General features: G+C 43.8%; 1 protein-coding gene across 5 annotated transcripts in view; it reads right to left on the bottom strand.

The window, feature by feature from the left end:
* Positions 1 to 760: 760 nt before the first annotated feature.
* LOC110488043 (protein tyrosine phosphatase type IVA 3) overlaps positions 761 to 20984 on the bottom strand; it is a 62166-nt gene continuing 41942 nt past the window's right edge. For all 5 annotated transcript variants that reach the window (XM_036970928.1, XM_021560003.2, XM_021560006.2 and 2 more), the window contains 3 exons: positions 13031 to 13161; positions 6992 to 7066; positions 761 to 1019 (listed from right to left, as the gene is read on the bottom strand). In XM_036970928.1, the coding sequence (XP_036826823.1) occupies positions 902 to 1019; positions 6992 to 7066; positions 13031 to 13161 (324 nt within the window). In that variant the 3' untranslated portion in view covers positions 761 to 901. The remainder of the gene's footprint in view (positions 1020 to 6991; positions 7067 to 13030; positions 13162 to 20984) is intronic.

Genomic DNA, 20984 nt, shown 5'->3' with positions numbered 1-20984 from the left:
GTTAGGTAAGGGTTATGGTTGGGGTTAGGTAAGGGTTATGGTTGGGGTTAGGTAAGGGTTAAGGATGGTGTTGGTGTTGGGGTTAGGTAAGGGTTATGGTTGGGGTTAGGTAAGGGTTATGGTTGGGGTTAGGTAAGGGTTAAGGATGGTGTTGGGGTTGGGGTTAGGTAAGGGTTAAGGATGGTGTTGGGGTTAGGTAAGGGTTATGGTTGGGGTTAGGTAAGGGTTAAGGATGGTGTTGGGGTTGGGGTTAGGTAAGGGTTAAGGATGGTGTTGGGGTTAGGTAAGGGTTATGGTTGGCCCAAGGATTCCGGATAGCATTAACCTTGGAACAAGGAGTGAACAGAAAACAGCTCAGTCCCCCTACTGTAGGCAGCGAGAGAAAGGGCAACCAGGCACAAACATTCCCCCTCCCCCATGATTCACATTGGTTTCATATTCATACAGCTAAAGCTGTCTCTCTTTCAGACAATGATTTGAGGCGTTACCACCATTTGGTAGCAAGGGGGCGTTGGAGGTACAATGACAAAGTCAACTGCAAGTCAAATAATTTGCAGCGAGGCACAACCCCATGGTGATGACGGAGTTCAATGTGGCGAGTGTCAACTTCCTGTGCCACATCCACCATCCATTCCAAGCTACCTCCGGCTGGCTCTTGGATAAAAAGTCAGATTCAAGGAGGGCTTGATCCATCGGCCCCCTCAGTAAGAGCCATCTTTAGGCACCAGGGAGACTCATCACACCCTTCCCCTGGTGGAGCTGCTTAGCTCACTCCATGATTCATAGTTCTCATAGTTCAGTCACAAAGTGCATTGGCTGTGGACTTGTCCATTGTCGTTATCCATTCGGGTCAGATCGATCAGGTGGCAGGCAGTTGATTGGCTGAGGGTGGAAATGGGGGTCACATGATGCAGCACTTGTTCTTGAAGATGTGTGGGTCTTTGTAGCGCAGTCTCTGTTTGGGGCGGTACTTCTCCAGGTAGGTCAGCTGCTTGCTGTTGATCGCCCCTCTGCGCTTCCTGTAAAAAAAAAAAGAAGTCACATTTATATAAGGAAATGGCAACTTGTTCTCATTCTGAGAAATCTTCTATCCAGGTAGGCCACTTGAGTTCAACATCTAAACATAGTGAGCAGGCTATGTTGTTCAAACAGTTGGTGATGGACAGGAGGGTGTGTACATACATGGGTTAGCTGGTAACATCACAAACAGTTGGTGATGGACAGGAGGGTGTGTACATACATGGGTTAGCTGGTAACATCACAAACAGTTGGTGATGGACAGGAGGGTGTGTACATACATGGGTTAGCTGGTAACATCACAAACAGTTGGTGATGGACAGGAGGGTGTGTACATACATGGGTTAGCTGGTAACATCACAAACAGTTGGTGATGGACAGGAGGGTGTGTACATACATGGGTTAGCTGGTAACATCACAAACAGTTGGTGATGGACAGGAGGGTGTGTACATACATGGGTTAGCTGGTAACATCACAAACAGTTGGTGATGGACAGGAGGGTGTGTACATACATGGGTTAGCTGGTAACATCACAAAAACAATGTGCACACTTCAATGTGGTGGAAGTCCATGAATTGTTGTGATTCTGGATGGTCAGATGGCTGGCAACAACGGCAGGAAACTTCCATGTGGGGAATCATAAGTGGCTGATTTCAGCTAGTTTCATCTTGTTCTTAATACGATGTCTTGTTTTGAGGTGTTTTGACTGATGTCATGTCAATGCTAATATGGCAGAAATTCGCTAGCTAACCAACAACTGTAAGGATGCACATGAGAGACAAGTGCTCATCCTGTCTCAGCCTCCAGTATTTATGCTGCAGTAGTTTATGTGTCGGGGGGCTAGGGTCAGTTTGTTATATCTGGAGTACTTCTCCTGTCCTATTCGGTGTCCTGTGTGAATCTAAGTGTGCGTTCTCTAATTCTCTCCTTCTCTCTTTCTCTCTCTCGGAGGACCTGAGCCCTAGGACCATGCCCCAGGACTACCTGACATGATGACTCCTTGCTGTCCCCAGTCCACCTGGCTGTGCTGCTGCTCCAGTTTCAACTGTTCTGCCTTATTATTATTCGACCATGCTGATCATTTATGAACATTTGAACATCTTGGCCATGTTCTGTTATAATCTCCACCCGGCACAGCCAGAAGAGGACTGGCCATCCCACATATGCTCTCTCTAATTCTCTCTTTCTTTCTCTCTCTCGGAGGACCTGAGCCCTAGGACCATGCCCCAGGAATACCTGACATGATGACTCCTTGCTGTCCCCAGTCCACCTGACTGTGCTGCTGCTCCAGTTTCAACTATTCTGCCTTATTATTATTCGACCATGCTGGTCATTTATGAACATTTGAACATCTTGACCATGTTTTGTTATAATCTCCACCCGGCACAGCCAGAAGAGGACTGGCCACCCCACATAGCCTGGTTCCTCTCTAGGTTTCTTCCTAGGTTTTGGCCTTTCTAGGGAGTTTTTCCTAGCCACCGTGCTTCTTCACCTGCATTGCTTGCTGTTTGGGGTTTTAGGCTGGGTTTCTGTACAACACTTTGAGATATCAGCTGATGTACGAAGGGCTATATAAAATAAATTTGATTGATTGATTGTGCAAATGTATTTTTATCTTTCAATAAATATTGGAGACAAAATATAGTTTATATGTTGTCAACATTCTATGCCAACCCGCCTGTTTTGCCCCACAGTTGCGCACACATTGGTTTTGTTGCTAAACAACCAACCCGTCTATACAGTTCAAAGGTTCTACCTACATCCAAGTTGGCTAGACTTTAAAGATACAGCTTAGCTGGCTACTCACTAGCACGTGGGCTTGTGCTTGATAGATTGTTTATGAGACCTGTGTTCATTTTCTATAATGCCTGCTACCAGAAGTTTGTCATTATTAGTGGATGTGCATGGTTCTGGTAAAATGTGTAAGAAAAATTGCATTTTCATAGACCGACTTGAAAGCCAGATCAGTGATAATTAAACAAAAAGCAGGTTAAACTATTTTGGTAAAATAATTTAATTATTATAGTTGTGGAAGGCTTATACACTAAACAAAAATATACATGTAAAGTGATGGTCCCATGTTTCATGAGCTGAAATAAAAGATCCCAGAAATTTGTCATATGCACACATATTTCTGTCAAATGTTGTGCAAATTTGTTTACATTCCTGTTAGTGAGCATTTCTCCTTTGCCAAGATAATCCATCCACCTGACAGTTGTGGCATATCAAGAAGATGATTAAACAGCATGATCATTACACAGGTGCACCTTGTACTGGGGACAATAACAGGCCACTCTAAAATGTGCAGCTCTGTCACACAACACAATGCCACAGATGTCTCAAGTTTTGAGGGAGTGTGCAATTGGAATGCTGACTACAGGAATGTCCACCAGAGCTGTTGCCAGAGAATTTAATGTCCATCACCTCATGTTTTAACATGATAATGCACAGCTCCATGCCATAAGGACATGTTCACAATTCCTGGAAGTTGAAAATGTCCCAGCTCTTCCATGGCCTGCATACTCACCAGACATGTTTAGGATGCTCTGGATCAACGTGTACGTCAAAGTGTCCCAGTTTCCGTCAATATTCAGCAACTTTGAAAAGGAGTGTGACAACATTCCACAGGCCACTATCAACAGCCTGATCATCTCTATGCGAAGGAGATGTCGTGCTGCATGAGGCAAATGGTGGTCACACCCGATACTGACAGATTTTCTGATCCACGGCCCTACATTTTTTATTTTTAATATCTGTGAACAACAGATGCATATCTATATTTCCAGTCATGTGAAATCCATAGATTAGGTCCTAATGAATTTATTTCAATTGACTGATTTCCTTATATGAACTGTAACCTCATTGAAAATGCTGCATGTTGCGTTTCTATTTTTGTTGAGTATACAGTTGAAGTCGGAAGTTTACATACACCTTAGCCAAATACATTTAAACTCAGATTTTCACAATTCCTGACATTTAATTCTAGCAAACAATTAGCTGTCTTAGGTCAGTCAGGATCATCACTTTATTTTAAGAATGTGAAATGTCAGAATAATAGTAGAGAGAATTATTTATTTCAACTTTTATTTCTTCCATCACATTCCCAGTGGGTCAGATGTTTACATACACTCAATTAGTATTTGGTAGCATTGCCTTTAAATTGTTTAACTTAGGTCAAATGTTTCGGGTAGCCTTCCACAGGCTTCCCACAATAATTTGGGTGAATTTTGGCCCATTCCTCTTGACAGAGCTGGTGTAACTGAGTCAGGTTTGTAGGCCTCCTCGCTCGCACACAACTTTTCCAGTTCTGCCCACAAGTTGTCTATAGGACTGAGGTCAGGGCTTTATGATGGCCACTCCAATACCTTGACTTTGTTGTCCTTAAGCCATTTTGCCACAACTTTGGAAATATGCTTGGGATCATTGTCCGTTTGGAAGACCCATTTGCGAACAAGCTTTAACTGATTTCTTGAGATGTTGCTTCAATATATCTACATCATTTTCCTACCTCATGATGCCATCTATTTTGTGAAGTGCACCACTCCCTCCTGCAGCAAAGCACCCCCACAACATGATACTGCCACCCCCATGCTTCACGGTTGGGATGGTGTTCTTCGGCTTGCAAGCCTGCCCCCTTTTTCCTCCAAACATAACGATGGTCATTATGGCCAAACAATTCAATTTTTGTTTCATCAGACCAGAGGACATTTCTCCAAAAAGTACAATCTTTGTCCCCATGTGCAGTTGCAAACTGTAGTCTGGCTTTTTTATGGCGGTTTTGGAGCAGTGGCTTCTTCCTCGCTGAGAGGCCTTTCAGGTTATGTCGATATAGGACTCGTTTTACTGTGGATATAGATACTTTTGTTCCCGTTTTCTCCAGCATCTTCACAAGGTCCTTTGCTGTTGTTCTGGGATTGATGTGTACTTTTCGCACCAAAGTATGTTCATCTCTAGGAGACAGAACACGTCTCCTTCCTGAGCGGTATGACGGCTGTGCGGTCCCATGGTGTTTATACTTGCGTACTATTGTTTGTACAGATTAACATGGTACCTTCAGGCATTTTGGAAATTGCTCCCAAGGATGAACCAGACTTGTGGAGGTCTACAATTTTTTTTTTCTGAGGTCTTGGCTGATTTCTTTAGATTGTCCCATGATGTCAAGCAAAGAGGCACTGAGTTAGAAGGTAGGCCTTGAAATACATCACCAGATACACCTTCAATTGACTCAAATGATGTCAATTAGCCTATCAGAAGCTTCTAAAGCCATGACCTATTTTTCTGGAATTTTCCAAGCTGTTTAAAGGCACAGTCAACTTAGTGTATGTTAACTTCTGACCCATTGGAATTGTGATACAGTGAATAATAAGTGAAATAATCTGTTTGTAAACAATTGTTGGAAAAAAATGACTTGTGTCATGCACAAAGTAGATGTCCTAACCGACTTGCCAAAACTATAGTTTGTTAACAAGACATTTGTGGAGTGGTTGAAAAACAAGTTTTAATGACTCCAACCTAAGTGTATGTAAACTTCCGACTTTAACTGTGTATAAAAAGAGAGCGAGAGCGAAATTGTTGCATTTTATATTTTTGTTCAGTATATTTAGCCTAGGTATAATGTTATATTATTCCTGACTGTTGGAAATGTGTATCGACCTTTATTTGTGCAACAAAGCTTAATTTGAGAAAATCAAGTAATTTTTTTATAATTTATTTCACATTTGTTTATCCATTTCACTTGCTTTGGCAATGTAAACATATGTTTCCCATGCCAATGAAGCCCCTTGAATTGATAAATATCATGAATTGCCCATAAATGTGAAAAAAAATAATCAAGATATGATTTTTAGGCCATATTGCCCAGCCCTAGATAAAAATACCTAATCTGATTCTGAAGAGGTTGAAATCCTCTCATAATAGGGCCATTTAATTAAACAAATACAGATACATAAGTCATTTAATCATAGTCAAAGAATAGTTTGTCTGACGGCCATGACAATGAATGTAATATTACTCAAGAGCAACAACCCACTGGGCACTGACGTCAATTCAATGTCTATTCCACATTGGTTCAACGCAAAGGTGTGGATTTGAGTCCCATGACATGGACTTGAGACTCGACTTGGTAGAAAATAAAATAGTTGAGACTTGATTTGGAGCCTCAAGACTCGGGACTCGACTTGAGACTGATATTTTGAAATTCTATGGCCAGGTTCTGTAACGTTTTGTCGCTCATTTTTGTGGCACAGTCTCTGTGGATGAAGCTACTCCATGCAGCCAGAAACTGTATCGCACTTGCAAAAAACCTAATTGGCTAGTGAAACGCACACTCGGGACACTGATTCGACAAGTAAACTGTCAATCAACACAGGTCGGGTGAGCTTGCACAGTGAGAAGATTTTTGGGGGGGGTGTGAAACTGAATGTGAAAAATACATATAGCCTACCATTTGTATTTTATATCTTTACCTTTGCTTCTTCGATCTGGTCACTAACATAGGCTTATGGCATTGCACTAAATTCTTGTTTCAAAATCAATCTGTGCCTCAGAACCAAAAAGTTGGGCATCTCGACTGTTGACCAATGATCAACATTGGCGAGCAAAGGCGTGCTCATATCTAGATTAGCGACCAGAAAGCGATTGTTTTATTTTCTCTTTGCCAGAACAATAGGAACTTGTAACTTGCTTGTGACTCGAATAATAGTGACTTAGTCCCACCTCTGGTTCAACGTAATTTAAATGATGTGGGAACAGCTTTGATTCAACCAGTGTGTGCCCATTGGGAAGTTGCATAACATTACTGCAGTAGATGATGATCAAGCAATGGTTTGATAGAACAAAAGGAGAGAGAGAGAGAGAGAGAGAGAGAGAGAGAGAGAGAGAGAGACCGAGAGAGAGAGACCGAGAGAGAGAGACCGAGAGGGAAGGGAAGGAAGAAGGGAGGGAGGGAAAGAAGGAAGAGAGGGGGATACTCACTGTCTGATGAACTGGATGGCATCCTCATACTTCATCCCACTCTCGATCAGTGCCAACGCCACCAGCACCGGGGCTCTGCCAAGACGGAACAAGCACAGCAGTCCCAGTCAGAAACTACCACTTGCTGATTACCTGCACAAACTGATAGAAAAAGATCTCTCTTTCTTTGATTACGTTCCAGATGGGACGCAAAGGCTGATAGAAAAAGATCTCTCTTTCTTTGATTACGTTCCAGATGGGACGCAAAGGGTCCCTAAGCATATCCTTGGGAAGTAGGGGGTGCTGAGGGTGGGACATAGAAAGGCTACTCCATGTTTGAAACAATACGTATGTGCCTGTAGTTGGCTGTGTGTGTGTACACTGTCCCATTCACAACCTTTTCAAACAGCACAATCCTTGCAAGGCACGGACAGAGCCACGTGCTTTAAGCCAGACAATCTTCCACTTCCAGTTTAATCCACAAAAGCTTCAGCTCAACACTGCTTCCTAATAAGGTGAAGGGAAGGGGGCTCGTCCGCTATAAACTCTGAATTTTGTGTTCTTTTTAATGACGAGGGAGGATAGAGATTTCTAAGTCACCACAAAAACATGGCAGTTCAGTTCTCAGCATAACAAGGGGCAGACTAACAGATCAATCTGCGGCCATCAAGGTTTTTACTGTTTGACACACAAATCCAAAAGACTTTACCTAAACTGAAGCCTGCAACCCCCTTTTAGTGAGCCTCCCCTCATAGAAAAAGGGTACAAGTGCTGAAAAAGTGTTTCCCCATCTGAAACACATGAAAAAAAAAGTTGGTCCAAGAAAACATTGGCACCCTTTCAAATGCCGAGGCTAGCTCCTTGGGGAGGAAGAGACGTGCGTCAGAGATGGGGATTCACCGCCCCCAAACCAGACCGCCAGGGCCGGTGGCCCCTCCTCCCCCACGTCACTGTGTTTTATGACTTTACCCCCCACTACATTCTGTTGAGACGTTTGTTTCTGTTGTTCGAGTGTGTGTCCCCTACAGTATACACTTCAAGCAGCTACACTGTGAGTGTATATGTGTGTGTACATGCGCGCCACACACTCAAAGATGAAGGATGGCAGCAGCCACACAGTGTGTATTTGTTTATAGAAAGACTGATCAGTATAATACTGTCGTATTGTTCAAAAACGTGTCCCAGTTGGGCGGTTGTTAGCTACAAGTCACTTTCTCCCTTCACAGCTTCTGAGAGAATGGAGGGAAAGTTAGCCTATCCCTGCTGCAGACACTGAGGGGTGGATCCAGGGTCATCTCTAGTTATCCTTCGCTCAGAGCTGGGCTGGGGCCTGATATAAATCACTCAAAGGAACAGCAGATTCAATTATAGGGTATTAGCCCCCGCTCCTCTCCGACTGGGGCCGGGCCTGATCCCAGCAAAAAGGTAATGGAAAGAGCCCAGCGTTTGCATGTTATAGCGGGAACCGTAAAAACAAATGCCTCCGAAAAGCTTCCTTCCTGTTTCGTCTTCAGACTCCCCCGGTGCCTCTAATAATACTGTGGGATTACTGCCTTACTGCGGCACCAAGGGGACGGTTGGTGTTGACTTTGGCCCAGTGCTAGGCTAGAGGGGGGGCTGGGTCTACAGACATGGGTCTAGAAAGAGGGTTCAGTTTGATGTGGTGGGCACCTCACGGTTCGCCTGGTCCCAGACCTGTTTGTGATTTCTTGTCCACTCCTTTGGACATGTTACATCAGCACAAACAGATCTGGGACCAGGCTACCTCACTGTGGCTGTGTAGAAGGAAGTTATGAGCTAGAAGGATACTTGGTTCCATTATCTGGCTTTCTCAGAAGGCAACTCTCCTTTCCCTGGAGATGTGTGTGTCCCCAATGGCACTCTATTCCATATATAGTGTACATGGAATAGAGGGCCATTTGAGATGCAACCAAAGAGGTGCCCATCCAATTCTTGAACCGGTAGAGGTGTCAGCAGAGGGTCCTCAGAAGAGGAAGGGGAGGACACTCCTACTCAGTAAATGTTTGTTTTGTTTTTGTGAAACATACTTTTTTAGATAAGACTATACTAAATATATTCACCTCACCAAGTAACTGATTAAAATACACTGCTTTGAAACAAAGGTCTACAGTAGCCTCAACAGCACTCTCTGGGGTAGCACCATGGTGTAAGCCGAAGGACAGCTATTTTCCGTCCTTTTCTGGTTACATTTACTTTAGTATAATAAGTAGGAGGCTCATAGTTCTCACCCCTTTCTATAGACTTACACAGTGATTAATGTAATTGCAGCATGAACTGACATGTCTACCCAATCAAAGGATCAGAGAATGAATCTAGTACTGAAAGCATAAGCTACAGATAGCTAGCACTGCAGTGCATAAAATAGAGAGAAAGACGAGAGTTGAACAGTTTTGAACAAATTAATTTCTTAAAAAATTAAGAAGCAGCAGAGAGAAAGCGAACTAGCTATATTTCATTCAATTTTTTTCACTTACTTGCAGCTATTGTAGCTAATTTAGCATATTCAACCTACAGCTCAAACAGAGAGGAATTTTATTTATTTTAGCAAGCTGGCTAAGGTTATTCAACACTGGACCTCCTCCAAGTCAAGGTAAGCTTTTGGTTTTATAAATTTATTGCCACTGGGGCCTGCAGGTGTAACTGCTAAACTGCTTGCTGTACACTGTACTGCGGGATTGTAGCGGGATTACTAATGTGTTAGATATAGTAACTATGTTGGCTATGACATTAGCTAATATGGTGACAACGATGTAGGGTGTGTGTAGCGGTTATGGTATGAAGGCTTGGAAAGGTGTTTTCGCCTGGTCACAGACAGCTGTAGTGTTGTGCACAACTGAAGGGAAAAGGTGAGAGGAGGACAGCGTGTAGCTGCGAGAAGGAATTATACAACGAGCAAAGTGATGATGCTGTTTGTATGTGACTGCTATGAAAGTCAACTTGTGTGCAGGTGATCAGGGGTGTATTCATTCTGCCGATTCTTCTAGTGAAAAACATTTCTTAAATGGAAGCAAACAGAACGAAACAGGGATAAACCTATCTGCATTTCTCCAACAGAAACTCTTTTGCAACTGTTTGGACTGATGATTTCAGCCTAGTTCAGATAGATGCAGGCAAGAGTTTGCAAGGTGGTATTTAATGTGTCACCTTGATTACTCTAATTTCTCTCGACTTGTGCACCTACAGTGGGGAGAACAAGTATTTGATACACTGCCGATTTTGCAGGTTTTCCTACTTACAAAGCATGTAGAGGTCTGTCATTTTTTATCATAGGTACACTTCAACTGTGAGAGACAGAATCTAAAACAAAAATCCAGAAAATCACATTGTATGATTTTTAAGTAATTAATTTGCATTTTATTGCATGACATAAGTATTTGATACATCAGAAAAGCAGAACTTAATATTTGGTACAGAAACCTTTGTTTGCAATTACAGAGATCATACGTTTCCTGTAGTTCTTGACCAGGTTTGTACACACTGCAGCAGGGATTTTGGCCCACTCCTCCATACAGACCTTCTCCAGATCCTTCAGGTTTCGGGGCTGTCGCTGGGCAATACGGACTTTCAGCTCCCTCCAAAGATTTTCTATTGGGTTCAGGTCTGGAGACTGGCTAGGCCACTCCAGGACCTTGAGATGCTTCTTACGGAGCCACTCCTTAGTTGCCCTGGCTGTGTGTTTCGGGTCGTTGTCATGCTGGAAGACCCAGCCACGACCCATCTTCAATGCTCTTACTGAGGGAAGAAGGTTGTTGGCCAAGATCTCGCGATACATGGCCCCATCCATCCTCCCCTCAATATGGTGCAGTTGTCCTGTCCCCTTTGCAGAAAAGCATCCCCAAAGAATGATGTTTCCACCTCCATGCTTCACGGTTGGGATGGTGTTCTTGGGGTTGTACTCATCCTTCTTCTTCCTCCAAACACAGCACGTGGAGTTAAGACAAAAATAGAGCTTTTTGGTCTAATCAGACCACATGACCTCCTCCCATTCTTCCTCTGGATCATCCAGATGGTCATTAGCAAACTTCAGACGGGCCTGGACATGCGCTGGCTTGAGCAGGGGGACCTTGCGTGCGCTGCAGGATTTTAATCCATGACGGCGTAGTGTGTTACTAATGGTTTTCTTTGAGACTGTGGTCCCAGCTCTCTTCAGGTCATTGACCAAGTCCTGCCGTGTAGTTCTGGGCTGATCCCTCACCTTCCTCATGATCATTGATGCCCCACGAGGTGAGATCTTGCATGGAGCCCCAGACCACGGGTGATTGACCGTCATCTTGAACTTCTTCCATTTTCAAATAATTGCACCAACAGTTGTTGCCTTCTCACCAAGCTGCTTGCCTATTGTCCTGTAGAGCATCCCAGCCTTGTGCAGGTCTACAATTTTAGCCCTGATGTCCTTACACAGCTCTCTGGTCTTGGCCATTGTGGAAAGGTTGGAGTCTGTTTGATTGAGTGTGTGGACAGGTGTCATTTATACAGGTAACGAGTTCAAACAGATGCAGTTAATACAGGTAATGAGTGGAGAACAGGAGGGCTTCTTAAAGAAAAACTAACAGGTCTGTGAGAGCCAGAATTCTAACTGGTTGGTAGGTGATCAAATACTGATGTCATGCAATAAAATGCAAATTAATTACTTAAAAATCATACAATGTGATTTTCTGTTTTTTTGTTTTAGATTCCGTCTCTCACAGTTGAAGTGTACCTATGATAAAAAATTAGGCCTCTACATGCTTTGAAAGTAGGAAAACCTGCAAAATCGGCAGTGTATCAGATACTTGTTCTCACCACTGTATGTTGTAAACTTTAATTCGTAGACTAGGTTGTAACAACCTCATTATGGGTATAGGGAAAATTTGAGTATAATGTAGTAGCTTAACCTATGTTACATTGAACTGGGTGAATGGAATATGAATGACAGTCATCCAATATGCTCTAATAAAAATAAGGACGTGCTCATAAAACATAAATAATAATCCTCCATGATCTTAAACAGCACCGACTGCCACTGGGTGTTGGGTACAGTTAACCCAGGTTTAACCAACTGACTGTCAGATTAACATGGTAAACACTGTGCAAAGCTCAGTCTTTGTAGTGACAGTCAACACAACCTCTTGGGTCCTGTTCCCCGTGATACCTTGGTCAACAATGCCCCCATGATCTGATTATAAGCAATGACAGGCATGATGACTCAAACACTGTTGTCTATTCACATCAAACTAAATGAACTACTTTATTTTTCACTGACTGTCTCCCCTATATGTCCCAGGCGTAAAGGTACAGTCTGTGGATTTGTGAATGTGTTCAGTAGTCATTTTCAGATGTAAGTAAACAAAGTATCCCTTACATGCCCAGTCCAGCCACACGGTGCATCCTACTGGACCCCTACAGAGCATCCTGCTGGACCCCTACAGAGCATCCTGCTGGACCCCTACATAGCATCCTGCTGGACCCCTACAGAGCATCCTGCTGGACCCCGAAAGAGCATCCTGCTGGACCCCTACAGAGCATCCTGCTGGACCCCTACAGAGCATCCGGCTAGACCCCTACAGAGCATCCGGCTGGACCCCTACAGAGCATCCGGCTGGACCCCTACAGAGCATCCTTCTGGACCCCTTCCAAGCATCCTGCTGGACCCCTACAGAGCATCCTGCTGGACCCCTACAGAGCATCCTGCTGGACCCCTACAGAGCATCCTGCTGGACCCCTACAGAGCATCCTACTGGACCTCTACAGAGCATCCTACTGGACCTCTACAGAGCATCCTGCTGGACCCCTACAGAGCATCCTGCTGGACCCCTACAGAGCATCCTATTGGACCCCTACAAAGTATCCTATCCGGACCCCTACAGAGTATCCTACCTGGACCCCTACAAAGTATCCTACTGGTCCCCTACAGAGTATCTGTAATGTGAATATGCCTTTTTTTAATCCAAAGCGATTTACAGTCATGCGTGCATACATTTTTACGTATGGTCGTCCCGGGAAACCCAATATCCTGGCGTTGCAAGCACCATGCTCTACCAACTGAGCTGGTCCCCTCACCTGCCCAGTCCAGCCACACAGTGCACGGCCACGCAGCAGCCCGGGTCTTCCAGGAAACGAGACCGTAGCAGACTCAGCCAGTCCTCCACCACCTTAGAGGGAGGGGGCGCACCATCGTCAAACTGCCAGTCCTGGGGAGAGATGGAGAAATAGTGTTAGACTGAGACCTTAGGTTTCAACAATGCATGAGTGGCGCAGAGGTCTAAGGCACTGCAGACCCTGGTTCGATTCCAGGCTGTACCACAGCCGGCCATGATTGGGAGTCCCATAATGCGGTGCACAATTGGCCCAGCGTCGTTAGGGTTTGGCCGGGGTAGGCCATCGTTGTAAGTAAGAATTTGTTCTTAACTAACTTGGCTAGTTAAATAAAAGGTTAAGTTAAAAAAAAAACATGTAAAATGATGTTCCTGGGAACTAGCATGTTTTGGAATCTTATGCATATTGTTTTGTAATGTTGTGTTGACTGCACTGTAAGTGTTCTTTGTTGTAATTTTCAAAGCTTCATTTACGAATAAAGTCATTCGAAATGAAATGACCGATGACCACAGTGGTGGAAACATTGGTTTGTATTCCACTGCAATGCCAAGCACAGCACACCTATCAGTAAACAGAAGGAGCAGGCATCCTTCCATCTTTTGATTCAACACAGGGTAGGGTGACCTCATTTTGAGGTTGTGCGAGTGAGCCATAGCCCCTCTATAGATATCTATATGTTAGAGACAGTTCACCCTATCAGCAGCTTCCAGTCTAAGACACACATGGTTTATGGTACAGATTTGATTTAGCACAGCTGCCTGGGGACAGAGGGGTACAATACAGATGCAGATACAAAGCAGATAGAAACACACACAGACAGACAGACAGACATGACGCAGGAGTCAAGAGGGTAGTGACGAGATAGGTGAGTGCCAGTCAGTCAGTGATTAGAGGCTTACTCACAGCAGCCCAGGGATGAACCATAGATACTGATCAGCCATCGTGGTCTGGACCCAGGGTCTGTTGATCTCCGGCCACACAGTATCAGCCATAGAGGTCTGGACCCAGGGCCTGTTGATCTCCGGCCACACAGTATCAGCCATCGTGGTCTGGGCCCAGGGTCTGTTGATCTCCGGCTACACAGTATCAGCCATAGAGGTCTGGACCCAGGGCCTGTTGATCTCCGGCCACACAGTATCAGCCATAGAGGTCTGGACCCAGGGCCCGTTGATCTCCGGCCACACAGTATCAGCCATAGAGGTCTGGACCCAGGGCCTGTTGATCTCCGGCCACACAGTATCAGCCATAGCGGTCTGGACCCAGGGCCTGTTGATCTCCGGCCACACAGTATCAGCCATAGCGGTCTGGACCCAGGGCCTGTTGATCTCCGGCCACACAGTATCAGCCATAGCGGTCTGGACCCAGGGCTTGTTGATCTCCGGCCACACAGTATCAGCCATAGAGGTCTGGACCCAGGGCCTGTTGATCTCCGGCCACACAGTATCAGCCATAGAGGTCTGGATCCAGGGCCCGTTGATCTCCGGCCACACAGTATCAGCCATAGCGGTCTGGACACAGGGCCTGTTGATCTCCGGCCACACAGTATCAGCCATCGTGGTCTGGATCCAGGGCCTGTTGATCTCCGGCCACACAGTATCAGCCATAGAGGTCTGGACCCAGGGCCTGTTGATCTCCGGCCACACAGTATCAGCCATAGCGGTCTGGACCCAGGGCCTGTTGATCTCCGGCCACACAGTATCAGCCATAGCGGTCTGGACACAGGGCCTGTCGGCCACACAGTATCTCCAGGGAGGGAGGGACACACCTGGCTGTCTGGGGAGATTTTATAATGCACCACTGACTCATACATCTTAACAATAGTCCCACATAGCTACAACAAATACACAATGCAACCACACACAGACAGACGTGCAGGGTAGTATTACACACACACGCGCACACACACACACACACACACACACACACACACACACACACACACACACACACACACACACACACACACACACAGAGCCATGTAGAAGAACAAACAGGTATTAGAACAAAACAGTACACACACACACAGAGCCATGTAGAAGAACAAACAGGTATTAGAACAAAACAGTACACACACACAATTTGGTTTCAGCTGGTGTCTATCGTTTACAGTAAACAGTGTGGAATTACCACAGTAAAACCTTCTGAGAGAGGAGATAGCCTCATCACACGACTGGACTCAGGAAAGCCCACAAATACATACAGGCACACAGATGGACGCACGCACAAACACAGACACAGAATCAAGCACCACCACAACAGACCAGTTCTCATTTGAGGGTTAGACTATTTATTTGCCTGAGCTGTGTCTTACACTGTTTTCCTGGGGTATTAGCATAAGCTCCTGAAAGTTCAATATTTGCAGTGTACTACATGTTGTAAGCTACTGCATGATGTTGGCTGAGGTAATGTGGGATATGTCAACAGGGCAGGAACCACAGCAGCACAGACCTACTTTGGGGATGAGGTATGGGCACACACAGACACGTTTTCCTCGCACGCTCACACACAGTTCCATTCAACGTGACCTTGGAATGCTTTTTAGAATGTCAAGCTGACCTGCGACAATTCCATGCCCTGAACACACACAATATACAACACTGTTCACTCATTAGCTATACCAGTATGAGGCCCTAGCTTTGAAAGCCTGTAGCCAAAGCAACTCACTGCATCAGAGCGACAGTGGAGAGGAGACACCGGATAAACAAATCACTACAGATTTCCAATCAATTCCTAGTTAACAGTGATATCCCCATCCAGTTTACATGTCTTCAGCTGAAAAGCGCCACGAACATCCCCCATTTTACATGACAACAGTTATTCAACAATTGAAGCAGCCATTAGTAATAACAGCCATCCTCCCAGGGCTATGATAACAGAGTACAGCGCTGTCTGTCTGGTCCTATAGCTTCCTGGTTGTTGATATTTTATGTCACTGGGCAGCAGGATTGGGGTCAATTCCAATTTAATTCCAGTAAATTCAATAAGTATGCTAAAATTCCAATTTATCCTAAATTATTTTCAATAAGGAAAATGTGGAATTGGGTTTACTTTTCTGAATTGACGGGAATTTAAATGGAATTGACCCCAAGCTGATGGCTTGATTGTGTACAAGCCTTTAACTAGATCTCTCCAGATTTCCCCTATATCACTACGGCAACAGAGGAAGGGGAGGGGAGAGGTAGGCAACTCCCTCCCATGCACTGTTTTTCAAGACTCTGGAGAGCGAGTACCAATTGCCATGATCTTCAATGTTTTCCAGTGCTCTGGCAGAAAGCGAAGTACAGCCTTCACATAAATAGCAGTCCATGGTGTTGTGCTTACGTAACAGCATACCCTGTAAATCTCTCCTTTCATATCCACACTATTCACTGAGAGAAAGAGGGAGAGAAAGATGGAGAGAGCTTAAAGAGAGAGTGAGAGAGAAAATAGAAAAAGGAACAAATTTAATAGAGGAGGCCACGCGGGGTAACCAGGCTCTGCAGCTGCCATGGCAACAAAGGAACGTTGATGTCTTGGTAATCAGAAACACGTGTCTTCAAGTTCAGTTACAGATACTGGTCTGAGTTATGTGCGTTTGTGTGTGTGTGTGTGTGTGTGTTTGTTTAGGAGTGACCCAGATGAGTCTTTGAAAGGGTTTTGGCTGCTTTCAGGTTGTTGGGTGTATATCAGTATTGATGTGTGTATGTGTGTTTGTTTACGAGCATATAAGGACGGAGCATGCTCTTCCAGGAACTGGGCCCCAACCCCATTGCCCTCCTCTGAACACAGAACAGTCTGTTTGATAACACTCTGCCTCCTCCTTCCCTACCTTAGTGGAAATAGTCAGTGGCGTCAAACAAACTCGACCAAAGAATGACGAAAATCATGAAATGTGAAAGGAAAACGTACACATTATGGCAGCGCCGAAGATTCAGCACTGCTAAATGGACAGCGTCTTTGCACAGGTAGGTTGTTTAGCAACAAAACCGACACGTGTCCAACTATGGGGCAAAACAGACTGGTGGTTTAGAATGTTGACACCATGTAAACTATATTTATTTTTATTTATTTAACTAGGCAAGTCCGTTCAGAACAAATTCTTATTTACAATGACGGCCTACCAAAAGGACTCCTGCTGGGACAGGGGCTGGGATTAAAAATAAACAATTAAATAAATATAAATATAGGACAAAACACACATGACAAGAGCGACAACACCACATAAAGAGAGACCTAGACAACAACATAGCAAGGCAGCAACACATGACAACAACATGGTAGCGACACAACATGGTACAAACATTATTGGGCACAGACAACAGTGTTTTCAATGTTTATTGAAAACATGAATACATTTGCACAATGAGCACTTATTGTCTAACATATAGGGTTGCACATTTTGGGGAATATTCAGGTGGAAACTTTCTGTGGAAATTAACGGGAATATATGGGAATTAACGGGAATATATGCAAATTAATATTAATACCATTTACATGTAGATGTTTTCTGCATTGGATATATTTACCATATATGGAGACATAATTATAAACATTTTACCTTCTCATAAGTAGACATAATTGCAAATGATTAAATCCTTCAATAAAAAAAATATATATATAATAATTTAGTTACGAATTGAACTTTAATTAAATGACTTGACTCTTCACATGGGATGATTTCACTGAATAACAAAGGGGATATTGAATGATCCCCAATGATCCATTGCATCTCCCAAAAACGTTTACAACATACATAAAATGATAGTCTAGAAACTAAAGCTTTGGTTGTCTTCCTCTCAGGCTTCCATGTCTTCTCCCTGGACCTCCTCAATGTCCACCTCTTGAACATCAGACTCTGAGGCCTCATTTTCAATGTCACTTTCCAACCTTGTTGAGGATGGCTCGTTATCAGGCTCAAAAAGCCTCAAATTTTCCCTGATGGCCACCAATTTTTTTATTTTTCAGCCTGTTGCGTGCTTTGGTGTGTGTGATCCCAAACAAGGACCAGTTGCGAGGCGGCTGATGTTGGTGGGATTTGGAGGATGATGGAGGCAACAGGGGAAAGAGCCTCAGATCCACAAAGTCCCTTCCAACAGCTGGTTGATGAGATATGTTGGCACAACTGCCATCTTGCATCTCCAATCCAAAGCCCTTGCTTGGAAGTGTACTTTTCCAGACTGCCAAGAACCTTGCCCTCATCCAGGCCAATGTGTCGAGACACGGTAGTGATGACACCATAGGCCTTGTTGATCTCTGCAACAGACAGGATGCTCTTGCCAGCATACTTGGGGTCCAACATGTACACTGCGGTGTGTATGGGCTTCAGGCAGAAGTCTTCATGCTTTTTGATGTATTTCAGAACTGCAGTTTCCTCTGCTTGGACCAACAGTGAAGTGGGCAGGGCAGTATGGATTTCTTCTCTTACATCTACAAGCAGAGTCTGAACATCAGACAGGATGGCATTGTTTCCCTCAATCCGTACAATGGCTATTACTATAGGTTTCAGGAGTTTCAGACTGTTTACCACTCTCTCCCAAAATACATCATCCAGGAGGATCCTCTTGATGGGGCTGTCCATATCAGCAGACTGTGATATGGCAATTTCTTGGAGACTCCTTCCCCTCCAGAAGACTGTGAAACATGATGACAACACCACCCCAACAGTTGTTGCTGGGCAGCTTCAATGTGGTGCTCTTATTCTTCTCAATTTCCTTAGTGAGGTAGATTGCTGCCATAACTTGATGACTTTTCACATACATACACGTATCCATTGTTTTCAGTGCCATGATGTCCTTGAGGAGAAAATGCAATCCATGAGCAGCCCAGCCAATGGGTGTGATGTGAGGGTAGGACTCCTTCACTTTACACCAAGCAGCCTTCATGTTCACAGCATTGTCTGTCACCAGTGCAAATATCTTCTGTGTTCCAAGGTCATTGATGACTGTCTTCAGCTCATCTGCAATGTAGAGACTGGTGTGTCTCTTGTCCCTTGTCTGTGATCTTGTAGAATACTGGTTGAGGGGTGGAGATGTAGTTAATTATTCCTTGCCCACAAACATTAGACCACCCATCAGAGGTGATTGCAATACAGTCTGCTTTCTCTATGATTTTCTTGACCTTCACTTGAACTCTGTTGAACTCTGCATCCAGCAAATGAGTAGATAAAGTCTGGTTGGAGGGGTGTGTGCTTCCCAATATATATTGCCTGTGAGCATCAAAAGGTGAACCAGTTGCATACACAGATTGAGTAAGACATTCATCAGCATTTCTCTCACTACGTTCCTCCATTGAGTCAAAAAAACTACTGATTCCAGGAGGACCATGAGCTGTTGCTATCGATAAGGTGTCTGATTCATCATTTTCACCTTAAATAGAAGTAGAGGGACTTTTGTCAGAGGTTGCTTGTTGTGAGCGCTGAGGGAACTTTATGCACTTGGCCAGATGATTCTGCATCTTTGTTCATCACATATGATTTGGCACAGTATTTGCAAAATGTACACAGCTTTTCCTTCTACATTAGTTGCAGTGAAATGTCTCCACACATCAGATCGTTCCTGTGGCATTTTCCTGTAAAGATTAGGAAAACAATAGTAAAAAAACAACAAATACAATTCCATGGACAGATAACGAGTTAAGCAGTTAGATTAAACAACTCCTTTGTAAAGATAAATGTTTTAACCTCTTGGTACTACCCATCCTGGATCCGGGAGCGTTGTCATCAACTGACACTAATTAGCATAACGCAACGGACATAAATATTACTAGAAAATATTCCTAATCATGAAATCACAAGTTAAATATATTGAAATACAGCTTAGCCTTTTGTTAATCACCCTGTCATCTCAGATTTTGAAAATATGCTTTACAGCCAAAGCAAGACAAGCATTTGTGTAAGTTTATCGATAGCCTAGCATAGCATTATGCCTAGCTAGCAGCAGGCAACCTGGTCACGAAAATCGAACGGAATATTCCAAATTAGCTCCATAATATCGACAGAAATATGGCAAACGTTTATAATCAATCCTCAAGGTGTTTTTCAAATATCTATTAGATAATATATCAACCGGGACAGATGGCTTCTTAGTAGGAAAGAGAGAAACAATGGCCGCATTTGTCCTTTACGCACAAAACACTCAGAGACTTCAGCTGAGCACTGACGCAATGTTGACGTTCAGGCTCATTTTTCAAAATAAAAGCCTGAAACTATGTATTGTGACACTAGACACATTAGGGAAGCCATAGAAAAAAATATCTGGTTGATATCTCATTCACTGCTCAATAGGGGCGCATAGGAACGCAGAGGTTTCTAAATAAGAGTCACTTCCTGATTGGATTTTTCTCAGGCTTTCGCCTGCAATATCAGTTCTGTTATACTCACAGACAATATTTTTACAGTTTTGGAAACTTTAGAGTGTTTTCTATCCTAAACTTTCAATTATATGCATATTCTAGCATCTAGTCCTGACAAAATAGCCTGTTTACTTAGGGAACGTTATTTTTCCAAAAATGAAAATAGTGCCTCCTTTATTCAAGAGGTGAAATGAAACATGTATGGAAACAGGTGAATTAACACTCTTCAGTAAGCATGCTCAAGCAAGCTAAAACCCACATGGTAGCAAAAACTAACTAGCAGAAAATGTTAATTAACAAGTCAGAAATGATTTAACCTCTTACAGCTCCCCCTACTGTGCAATTTCCGCCTGAAGACATTCCCAAATCTAACAGCCTGTAGCTCAGGCTCAGAACCAAGGATATGCATATTCTTGGTACCATTTGAAAGAAAACACTCTGAAGTTTGTGTACATGTGAATTGAATGTAGGAGAATGTAACACAATAGACCTGGTTTATTTTTATATCATCATCTTTAAAATGAACAAGATAAAACAAACATTCAGATAGGATGACGGGGACAATTTCAGTGAAAAATATAAGAGGGCA

The sequence above is a fragment of the Oncorhynchus mykiss genome, chromosome 32 (assembly GCF_013265735.2).
Source record: "Oncorhynchus mykiss isolate Arlee chromosome 32, USDA_OmykA_1.1, whole genome shotgun sequence".
NCBI classification, from domain to species: Eukaryota; Metazoa; Chordata; class Actinopteri; order Salmoniformes; family Salmonidae; genus Oncorhynchus; species Oncorhynchus mykiss.
Note: the sequence above shows the minus strand (reverse complement) of the source record. Positions and strands in the feature narration are given on the sequence as shown.